Genomic DNA, 12,314 nt, shown 5'->3' with positions numbered 1-12,314 from the left:
GTGTCTCTGGCTGATATTATGTTGCTTACAGCTACTGAAAATGAAACCAGTGCGTCTCTAAACATCTTAATATTACCCTGAGAACTCATGAAATATTTACCCCCTGCTCTCACACACAACTCTTCTCCTGTAACTAAAAAATGCAGGGGAGCTAACATCCAAAGATGAATCTGAATTTAACTGTCAAAGTTTGCTTCGCTGAAAGACACTGGGCTGATCCTCTCATCACAGTTTGCTGATTTAGAAGTAAAGTGCAACTGCAAAGACTAGACCTGCAGCAGATTGGCATTTATTTACTCATTTATTTGTTTATTGATTCGAAACATAAACATACAGTGAGACAAGAGAAATACAAAAAGCACTCTCAAATGAAAACACGTTGCAACGACCCAAAGATAAATGAAATCAGGAAACAGTCGAGTCCTGCTGAATGTCCATCTGTTTTTTTTTTTTCTGCTCTCTCTTCCTACACAGCCTATTCTTACCCATAATTCCTCAACACATCGCACATGGTTCAGTCTGCACTTTGGTGTAAGAGGGACAGGTGTCATGGTTTGGCAGATGACACCATGTTCAAGACATGGAGGTGTTAGCCTCCAAAGACAGCTGTGTGTGGTCTATACATTCTGTAGTTTAAATGACCTCTGGTCCAATACATTAGTTATTAAAATACAGAGGTTATAAAAAATACTCTCTCACTAGTTCAGCATTAATGACCTTTATATATATGTCCATAAATAAATCAGTACATAGATAAATAGATATTCTGTGTGTAGATTATAAACTCTCATAAAAGTTTGATTTTTTTTTTCTTCATAATACAGGAGTGACTAGAAACGCTAAAATGCTCAGGGGCTGCTGCTGTCAACCCTGATGTCCGGTAAAATGGTTGAAAGGCCGGGGAGTTTACATGCAGATTGGCGCTGGTGCTGTGTGCCAACGTCCCCTCTCACCCTGCCAGTCTCTAGCTCTGCTGGCACTCGTTCTTACTGCAGGTGGCCTGACGCTCAATTTGCCATGTGCCCTCCTCATATGTGCAGTAGCAGATTGTACACTCATCAATCTTCACCTCTCGGCCGGCTGGTATCACTGCTGTGTCTGCGTAGCAATTCGGTCCTGCAGGGAGCAAACAGAAAACAGACACTCTGATACATTTTGTATGTGTTAAAAAGCATCCTAGATTTGCTCTTCTGTCTCTTTTTGCTGTCAGCACCATGTTGCATAATCCAGAGCAAAATCCTTAAAATACACGCCATGCTCTGCTGCTGAGATTTAACACGTTACTTCCTGGAAGTTTGATTACCATATTTGTAGACCTAAATTTGAGTTGATGCACAGATAGAACGAAAAGGAAAGGTTATCTTTGTATTGGTGCTGAAGTCAGACCAAAATGAATAACTGTGTCATTGAGGTCACAGCCATCTGTGCTATTCCTCTGCAGCAAGGCCCACCAAGGACATCATTCAATGTGTAAAACACAGTCAAAGGACTGAACACGCCGCTGAAAGTCACACTCTTTTGTGTCAGAGGATCCAATCCAGTTTGAAATTCCCTGCAATCATAGACACCCTTGAAGCAGGTGAAAAATGAGCTACAATAACCTCAAAACTCAACATTATTGAAAATAGAGATTTGTCCTGAACCTGGGGCGACAGAGCGTTCACCACTGGCGCCCCCTCCCCCCTGAAACACCCTGCCCAAACACATCCATGACTGCACTGACCTCAGATCTCACAGCCACTTTTTCTCATCACAGCTGATGATGTTTCAACCATTGTCCCCTCTTTAATGTGTCTTCTTATGATTTGTAAAGTGTCTTTGATGTGCCCCTGAGTCCTATATTTCTTTCACCAATCACTATGCACAAGGTTTCATTCTTTCCTCTCATTCAGCAGGTTCATCACAGCATGATGTCTTCTTGATGCTGTAATGCTTGATGGATTAGATACTTGTGTGTGTGTGTGTGTGTGTGTGTGTGTGTGTGTGTGTGTGTGTGTGTGTGTGTGTGTGTGTGTGTGATTGTGTGAATCTGTGTGAAAGCTATGCAGCACTGTCTAGTTTAATAGATGCTGCTGCAGCAACCCCGGAAAAAGGGAACAGACTAAGATTTCCTAATCAAACAAAAGAATCTAACAACAAACAAAAACCTGTTGAAACTGCTGTTACTTGGCAACTCGATGTTTGATGTATTTTTTTTATTATACTTTTTAAATTACTCTGTTTTCATATATTATTATTGTTAATTTGTTTCCACTGTACACTCTCTGCTGCTGCAATTCAGTTAATTTCCCTTTTGTGGGACAAACATCTTTTCTCACCATCACAAGCCTTTCTCATCATCATCTTATCTTTTTTCATCATCTTAACTTTTCTCATCATCAAAATATTTTCCCATCATCTTGTCTTTTCTCATTAAATTTTCTCATCATCATTTTTTCCTCGTTTTTTTGTCATCTCAACTTTTCTCATCCCTATAATCTTTTCTCATCATCTTTTCTTTTCTCATTATATTTTCTCATCATCATCATTTTTTTCCTAGTTTTTTTCGTCATCTCGACATTTCTCATCACCATAATCTTTTCTCATCATCTTGTTTTTCCTTATCATCTTTTCTCATCATTATATTTTCTCATCATCATTATTTTTTCCTTTCATCTAATTATTTTCATCATCACCAGGATCATCATCATAATTTTTACTTCCTCATCTTCTCTTTTCTCATCACCATATATTCTCCTCTCAGCTCTCATCTTATCCCTCATCTCATCTCATCTTATCTACTTTTGTGCAAAATCAGGCTGTCTTACTGCAAAAAACTGAAATTTGAGTGTTTATGTCTTTATTCTAACTAAAAATTGTCTGATTAGACTTAATATGTACCATGTTCTCCTGACATGACTAGATCATTGTCTTGAATTGTCCAGATATTCAAAGACAAAAATGACGCCTGAGTTTTTTGTAGAGAGTAAAAAAAAAAATCTGATGTCAAGTAAGAAAAATGTCTTAATGTAGCTTCTTGTATCAAGAGATGATTTCTATTCCGAGAAACATGACAAACTTTGTTTTTATCACATTGGCAGACTCTTTAGTCATAACAAGAAATTCAGGCACCATTTTTGTCTGTAAATATCATGGAACAAGACATTTTCTGGACTCGTCGGCTGAATGTGGCTCATATTAAGTCTAATTAGACAATTTGGACTAAAAAATAAGACATCAACACTTGTTTGGTTTTCAGTTTGAGCTGTTCTTGTGCAGCAATTAATTTTCCTGTCACTTTAGCTGACATTTGAACCTCTGTGTTAACCCTGAATCAGAGTTTAATCACACACATTTTATTTTCCACTCGTTAGCAGCTTCAGGACCTCTGGGAACTTTGACAGGGTGACCTTTGTCACAAACGACGTGCTGATATTCTTCAAATTTCACAAAGCAGCGCCTTTAACCTGAGAATTACTCCAGTCACAGTCTAGTTATCGTGATGTCAGAGTGCTCTGTGATTGGCTGGTGACTCGTGGAGCCTTCGATTTGTCTTTGGAGTCAACTCTGAGTCAGGGTCCAGGAGGCAGACTCTCTGTTTTAAGAGTTGGCTTTAAACCTTTTTAATAAAGCTTATAGTTAGAGCTGGATCAGGTCTGGACCAGCTCTTAGTTAGTCTGCTATAGGCTTAGACTGCTGGGGGGGAACTAGACGCACTGAGCTCCTGTTCCCTCTCTCCTCTATCCGTCTGTCACTAACTTTAAATCTTAATGTCCCATTAAAGTCACTGACCATAGATCTTTCCGGGAGTCCCTGAGCTCTCTTGTCTCATAGGTTCCTCTGGATGGTTGCCGTAGACGGCCTGCTAATATCAGTATTTTGATATTCAGCCTTTTACTGCAGATAAAGGGAGCCTTTGAAGCCTTTATACTATCTCTACTCCTGTTTCCATGAAGAGCTGAAAGATGTGGAGCTACTCATGGCTGAATGTCTACTCCTGTTCTCGATGATAAAAAGAACCTCATCTAAAAATGTACAGAGCACTTAGCTGGTTTGTGATCATTTGGGTCTATTATCAGGATGCAGCTGGAGTGGGTCAGTGCTTGAATCTCATTACATCACACAGATATTAATCTAAATAAAAGAGCATAAAGAGGACATATACAAGTAAAAAGGAGCAGAATCACTCTCACATCTTGTCTCAGAGACTAATAAAAAGAAAACCCTCCATGAGCAGACACGGTGTGGGATGGAGGCCAATGGGACACAAGTTTGAAAGTAGGGCAGGACTTCAGTTATTGTTTTCTTTTCTACTTTTAGACACCAGATCTGTTGCAGTAACCAGATTTCCTCCTGGAGTTCACCGCACTTAGTCATCTTCTGTTGTTTCTTTCAGTTAGCTCCAACAGACTCGAACGCTGTCAGTCTGAGACACGAGACTCCATGTGTTAAAAGAGGCACGAAAAGCAGCCAACGGTCAGCTTCTGCTGGTGTCAGAGACCAGAATGGCGCCCACGCTGACAGAATTTAACAGAAATGATAATAAAATGAATACTGGAGGCGCATCCTGACTCTCCTCTGCCATGAATTACCAAACAGCATCTCAACACTCTGTGGTCTCTGTTCAGACCCCTGAGTGACCACTCAATGATTCCCATCAGGGAAGAGATGCATTCTGGGATTTCTGTGTTTACACTGTTTTCCTAAGAGGCTGGTTAACATCACAATCTCTCCCACTGCTCAGGGGCCCAGACAAACAAAACTTACACTCTTAATTATTTTCTTTTATGTGACTGATTAAGGTTTTTAATGGTACTTTGTTCCTCTATCCTCAGATTGATAAAACTGTAAGAAAAGGATAAATGTTACAGAACGCCGCTTCCTCCAAATGCAACTTCAAGGTTGGAATGCACACAGTGGGATTTGTGTGTAAAAACCAAATTAAGCAGAGTTACGCAGCGCTTTAATAGAGTTCCCCGGTGCACCCCCAGGGACAGCTCATTTTTCTGTTATTATTCTGGAGGAAACTGAAGCTCTAATGGAAAATTTTAATGTTTAAGGTATTTGTTAAGAACTGAGTCCTGTTTGCAGCTGGGGACTAACACTGAAGCCTGGTTTATTGTGGTGCTATGACCTCTCTAATAAGATTTGATGTAAAAGGAAAGGAAGTCCTCATATCACCTGCAGCCTCACTTTCACTGCAATGATTTTCTATAAATTTTAGATTGGTTTACAAGACTATCACACCCTACTGTCAAAATGATTTAAAGTTGTTTTAAACATTCAGTATTCACAAGCACAATAAATACTGATGAACAGCAATTCTGTAAAGAAGGGGGAACAGAAAACATTTGTCATGAGGAGCTCAGTCCTAGTCTGTCCACATCTGTTTGAAAATCACAAGTGAAATTTTTCCTAAATGATGATAGCTTGTTGTGTTTCAAGTAAAAAGTTTGTGCACACATCAACCAGCCAGGTGAAGCAGTCATCTCATCTAACCAATCACAGCTCAGTACGCCTTGGTCATGTTAGCTACCAAACAGTAAGCTTGGTTTGCCACCCTGTTAAAGCCTTTTGGGGTTTCTAGGTATTTAATTCAAACACATAAATTAGGACTGAATCATCAACAAAGCAGCAGATTTTTCATTTCTCATTAAAAGGGCTTTAAAATTCTGCATCCAATTTGTGTGCAGAATTTTATCAAACATGTGAATCAAATTAGGTGGTGAAATCCTAAACGAAATAAAATCAAAGGACAAAACAAAACAAAACAAAACAAAAAAGGAGAACTGACGTCAAAGCATGGCATTTATATATGTATATATATATATATATATATATATAAATATATATATATATATATATATATATATATATATATATATATATATATATATATATATATATATATATATATATATATATATATATATATACATATATATACACAGTGGCGGCTGGCCAATAGAGGGCGCCAGGGCGCCGCCCCACCGTCATTGCCGTCAACATTACCTTGAAGCATGAGACATTAAAAAAGAAAAAGAAAAAGAATTAATAAAATATAACTTTCTGAACTATACGTATATAAATTATAAATTTAAATTTGCACAATGAATATTATATATTTCATGATGAGTAAAGTTGTTTCATTCATCTGCGTTGTCTGATTGGTGACGTGTTTCCACCCCGGGGCGCAGAAATCTTTGGCCATAGACCGTCGTTATCAGTTGTACATGCGCAGTGGCTCCTCTTCAATACAAGAGATTGGACCATGTCAGGGCGCACCTTTTCTGCGCCCAAAGCTGAATGCAGCTGGATTTGCATACCACCACCCTCCCGCTATGGAGCCGACGACACAGCCGTCTACTATAAAGTGCGGTTGATTGACAGGACGAGACGCGGGAGTAGGAGACGATCAAACGGAGACGAAAGATGGAGAGAGAAAGCCTAAGTAACACAGTTAAGTCGCTGATATCGTTACCTTTTGAGAGGAGATCGTATCAGGAGAAGGTGCATGTGAAAGAGCGGGGACCTGATCAGCCTAACATCACGATCATTCAGCAGTCCAAAGATAGAGGGAGGCAATACACTCGCTCTTTTTCCAGGACCTGGTTTAGCAGCAAGGCTTGGCTAACGGCATGTAGCGAGGCTAATGCTTTATTCTGTTTTCCCTGCCTCCTTTTCCAAACGTCAGGATCTGACCCAGCATGGATAAAGACAGGTATTACTGATTTAAAGCACTTTTCAGAAAAGGCAAAGAGGGATGAACAAACTGGGATCCACATGGAAAATGCCCTGCGACTAGCTATGTTTGGAAAAATAAACATTTCATGTCAGCTTGATGAAGGCTACAGGACAGGGATCCGTAAACACAATGAAGAAGTTGACAAAAACAGGCACATCCTATCTAAAATAATAGACTGTAAATACACAGGTGTGATACCCTCGCACGTTTGCTTGCTTATTAGTATATGTCTGTTTTGGAGTCATAGCCCCCCCCTGGATAAAACACCACCAGCCGCCACTGTATATATATATATATATATATATATATATATATATATATATATATATATATATATATATATATATATATATATATATATATATATATAAATAGGCATGTAGACATGGTCAAGATGATCTGCTGCAGTTCAACCGAGCATCAGAATGGAGAAGAAAGGTGATTTCAGTGACTTTGAACTGCTGATCTACTTTTTAACCCACAACCATCTCCAGGGTTTACAGAGAATGGTCCCAAAAAAGAGAAAATATCCAGTGAGCAGCAGTTCTGTGGGACAAAATGCCTTGTTGATGCCAGAGGTCAGAGGAGAATGGACAGACTGGTTGGAGCTGATAGAAAGGCAACAGTAACTCAAATAACCACTGGTTACAACCGAGGTCTGCAGAAGAGCATCTCTGAACGCACAACACGTCCAACCTTGAGGCAGATGGGCTACAGCAGCAGAAGACCACACCGGGTGACCCTCCTGTCGGCTAAGAACAGGAAACTGAGGCTACAATTCACACAGCAACACCAAAACTGGACAATAGAAGATTGGAAAAACGTTGTCTGGTCTGATGAGTCTGGATTTCTGCTCCACATTCAGATGGTAGGGTCAGAATTTAGTGTCAACAACATGAAAGCATAGATCCATCCTGCCTTGTATCAACGGTTCAGGCTGCTGCTGCTGGTGTAATGGTGTGGGGGATATTTTCTTGGCTCACTTTGGGCCCCTTAGTACCAACTGAGCATGGTTTAAAGTCCACAGCCTACCTGAGTATTGTTGCTGACCATGTCCATCCCTTTATGAGCACAGTGTACCCATCTTCTGATGGCTACTTCCAGCAGGATAACGCTCCATGTCATAAAGCTGGAATCATCTCAGACTGGTTTCTTCAACATGACAATGAGTTCCCTGTACTCAAATGGCCTCCACAGTCCCCAGATCTCAGTCCAATAGAGCACCTTTGGGATGTGGTGGAACGGGAGATTCTCATCATGGATGTTCAGCCGACAAATCTGCAGCAACTGTGTGATGTTATCATGTCAATATGGACCAAACTCTCTGAGGAATGTTTCCAGGACCTTGTTGAATCTATGTCACCAAGGATTAAAGCAATTCTGAAGGCAGAAGGGGGTCCAACCTGGTACTAGTGAGGTCTACCTGATAAAGTGGCCGGTGAGTGTAAATATGAACATTACATGACAGTAAAAAGTCCTCTAAAAGGGGTGAAACAGAGTGGGGTTGGATTAGAAACAATCTAAAAGGATGTGTTTTTCTTTTTTAGTCTTAATTTTGTCCTTCTGGTGCACCTGTAGTAGATTTAAATGATTTTCAGTTTTTTTAAAAAGTCCCTTTTTTCTCACACTTGTATTTAAAAAACCTTCTTTCAGCTTCTTTCTGAAACACTTTGTTTTAGCTGCTGTCTCTTTTAGGTAGCTCTGCTCCACAGCCCCCTTTCCTCTGATTGGGCAGCCCTCTGGAGGCCTGTGGGTAGGGGCCGTGGGCAGACCTTGGTGTTTGAGGCCTGCCCCTCCAAGATGTCATGAACTAGTTAGGAGATCATTATTTGATGACCTTATCGTTTCAGCAACTCTTATGGAGACCTAATGAAGATCTCAAGCTATTTTAAAACAGACCAGCACTGCTACCACCAAATCACAGTGGCATCTTTTACTTCAACATCAGACTCCAAATGTTGTTGATGTAGCACTTTCCAAATGGAGATCATACCCAGGGCTTATATTACTCCACATACACTTGAAAAAAAAATCCTAATGCATCTGATCTGTGCTGGCTTGGCTGTGGTGGGACAGGTAGGATTGTGCACTTCCTGTGGTCATGTCCTCTGGTCCAATCCAACACATTGTTTTTCTCACTTTTCTGTCTTTTTAAAGGACAACTCTCATGAACAGGAAAACTTACAAACCAGACAGACAGTCATAGTTAACGGGCAGGCAGAAAATTTGGACTTGATGTTGATGGAGAGTGCAGCTACAACTCTCAGCAGTTATTAAGAATGGGCTGCTCCATGGGGTGTAATTAGTAATAATTTTATTACATAATGTAGATGTAGAATGAATATATAAACATGAGATCCTTGATTATGTAGGCATGTCTGTGCATGTAAATTAATTGTGATTATGAAACTGTGCTAATAATGGTCTCTGCCCCTGGGCCCTTTCTCTCCGTGTCGCAAAGCCAGTCAGTACCCGTGTTCTGTAGCACATGGAGACAAGATCGGCTTCTTGTCTCGTCTTTTTGTTGTGTGTGAAATGCTTTGTGGATGTCTGGTGTATTCTAATTGTTTTTATAGTCATCCTGAATATGATTTTTTAAAAGAAAGAACAGAAAAGAAGCATTTTGATCAGTTTTAAAGCAGACAGATCAATGGATTCCTACAACATATGAATATTTAGAGGTTTCATGTTTAATACGAAAATCCAGCATTGATCCTCTATATACATATTTAACAAATGGAAAAGCAGAGTTTTAGATTTTTCTCCTCAAATATAAAGATAAGGACTCAAGAAGCTTGGGATTATCTATAGGGTTAAGCATCATTGGTGTGACTTATTTAATATTCAGCCTCATTTGTATTGCAGATGGTGTTAATGATGAAAAATCTAACTACAATCTGCAAATTCCAATTTTTTGTGTATCTTTATCTTACAGTGCTGTTTAAACTGGAGGTTGAGTGGATTTTTTTTTTAATTATGCATTTTGATGCTTTTTTAAATCACTTTCTTGCATATTTTTTAAAGCAGCTTCTGAAGTCATGGTAATAAACATAGTGAAGGTTGTTTTAAAAAAAAAAAAAAAAATTCAAAGGCCACACTGAAGTTTCTTTTTCTATCTTCTGATAAATCATGCTTTTGTTTTGAAAGGCTACAGGATTTCCTATTGTAACAATGATACAGATGAGTTTTATGATGCGTTCGAGGCAACTCGTAACTCGTATATTTCCCACCTGTAACTCATGAAAATGCCCTGGAACAGCAGTCCAACTCGTAACTTGAGACCTGTGAACTCGTACCAGATCGATGTACTCCGAGTTACGACTTGTGACGTCACATCTGTGCCAAAACAATATGGCAGCCTCTATGGATGCGGTGGTTTCCCCTCCTCTGTTTCACTTTAACAAAGAACTTGTAGGCTCCTTTGGTAATTGAAATGACCAAGCATAAATCTTAGAATTTCTGCCATGCAGGTTTGTTTACATCCCAGAATTCCTTGCGCTCAAACCAAAGTCGTAAATTGCCTGGAAGGCTTTCAGGTCGGAACTCTGAGATTTCAATTGGGAAACATACGAGTTATGGGTTGCCTCAAACGTAGCAAAAGGTAAAGTATCAGGAAGTAAAACAGTCGTATTTTTGCATCCTCTAAAGAAGTATGAGGTTAATTTAGACAGAAATATTGCAACAGTGATGTTTGCGTGTATAAATCTAATAAAACATGCATTATCTTGTGCTATTATCTTGGATTGAAGCAAAAGACTTTCCAACAAACAACGGTAATAACAGTCAAATGAACAGAACAGAAAACAACCCACTGTGATTTTTAAGTGATAACCGTAATATAAAACTCAGAATTTCCCTGTTAAAATGATTTACAGTGAACCACCAGTAATATGTTCATGTGTCTGCTGTCGGCACTTTACTGTTTTCCCACAGTGACATCCCTAAAGTGTTGGTACGATGATTTGAAGGCTTTGTCAAATGAAAGTGTTTCTGTCCCCAACCAGTGGCTCGAAAAAACCGCTCATAAATCATCCATTATCTCCCAAGCTGCATGGCAAAATATAAACACTGCTGGAATTGCTTCCACCACACCAGGTATAGCATAACAATGGCTATTTCCCTTAAACTAACAAGGTCTTGAGCCACTGTGTTGTATAATTAAGATGCTGATAAATGGGGAGTCTTTCAGCTGCAGCCACCACATTTCATTGGATGTCGGCATCCAGGAGGAGCGCGTTGGCACATCAATCAATGTGAACAGTTTGCCGAGGCCTGTCAAAATGTCAACCCTAACACATTTATAAGTCTTCAGATGAACACGCACACACCCTATCTGAATAACAACTCATCCTGTGGCCCAGGCTGCTGTCGCTACTGATTCATCATCATTAGCAGCATTTAGAACACTAGCATCTCACACAAAAGACGTACATGTCAAGGATATCCTCGGAGTGAAAAATGCAGAAAAATAATCCTGCACTTTACAAAATAAATGGAAAGTGCTTCCCTCTGGAATCAGGATTAAAACGCAACCTGTCATCCAGTCACTCTCAGTATCATGACACTCATTTGTGTTAATTAATGCATGGACCTGGCACCGGCGTGTTCACTCGCTGCTGTCACCTTATTATTCTGCCATTCATATAACACCCACCTTTTTGTCATTGCTTTATAAACAGAGCATATCCCCATCTCTCCATCACTCTGTGTTTCTGTCTACCTCTCTGTGTCTGTGGCTGGAGGAGATTTTTATAGGCACATCAGGCTTTCCTAGAGCTTTCAGTGACACCCATAGAGGCTCAGAAAAATGGACTGTGCATGTGCACGAACAGTCCGACTAAAACTGTCAGGATAGCGTGCTTGACGTTGGCATGGACAGCATGTGAAAAGGATAGCCATTAGCACCTGTGGCTTTTGGCTCGGTAGCAGATCCTGAAATGGACGAGGAAATGAGGATGCATCCAGATCATCACACCCCTTAATTCTGAAACCTGCTTAGCTCCATTCTGGGTTGAAGGGGAAGGAGGGAGAGCAGGAATCACTCATCCTAATGCATTTCTTGAGTACATTTGCATTATAAATGCAGAATAAAAATGACCTTGCTTTGTAAAGACTGAAGTGGGGGAACTTTGCAGAGAAAGACTATAATCGAGCAACGACATGAATTATTTCTTAAAGAGGTGCGGTGTGAAACACTTTGGACGATGAAATATGAACCGCCTGGTGTGAGAGCTGCAGCCTGTGTGTGTTGTGGTTATTTACATTTCTATAGGGCCACCTCATATGAATTTTCATTTTGTTCTCCAGCGACTGTTTCCCCTGATAATCTTTGTGGCTAAACAGGCCAGCTGCACACAAGAAGCACGACTGTCACTTTAAATGTTCTTCACGGGCACAGCGCCACAAACCCCGGCCAGAAATCACAGCGGTGTTCAGGTGAAAGGCTTCATCTGCAGAGAGAGGGTAGACTTAAGCTCTAATCTTAATCTGTGGAGTACTCTTCATCTGGGGGTGTGGTGCTTCATTTCTGTACGATTAAAAATGTATCTCAGAGTTAAGCCACAGAAGATGACAAACCATTACCTTCATT

The 12,314-nt window shown here is 40.0% G+C and overlaps 1 protein-coding gene across 1 annotated transcript in view; it reads right to left on the bottom strand.

The window, feature by feature from the left end:
• Window positions 1-290: 290 nt before the first annotated feature.
• The window catches only part of vwc2 (von Willebrand factor C domain containing 2), a 49,199-nt gene continuing 37,175 nt past the window's right edge, over window positions 291-12,314 (bottom strand). The window contains exon 4 of the mRNA XM_074676004.1: window positions 291-1,116. Within this exon, the coding sequence (XP_074532105.1) occupies window positions 965-1,116 (152 nt within the window). The 3' untranslated portion in view covers window positions 291-964. The remainder of the gene's footprint in view (window positions 1,117-12,314) is intronic.

This window comes from Halichoeres trimaculatus, unplaced genomic scaffold, assembly GCF_033239565.1.
Source record: "Halichoeres trimaculatus isolate MK-OKI-2021-1 unplaced genomic scaffold, fHalTri1.1 fHalTri1_scaffold_8, whole genome shotgun sequence".
NCBI lineage: Eukaryota > Metazoa > Chordata > Actinopteri > Labriformes > Labridae > Halichoeres > Halichoeres trimaculatus.
Note: the sequence above shows the minus strand (reverse complement) of the source record. Positions and strands in the feature narration are given on the sequence as shown.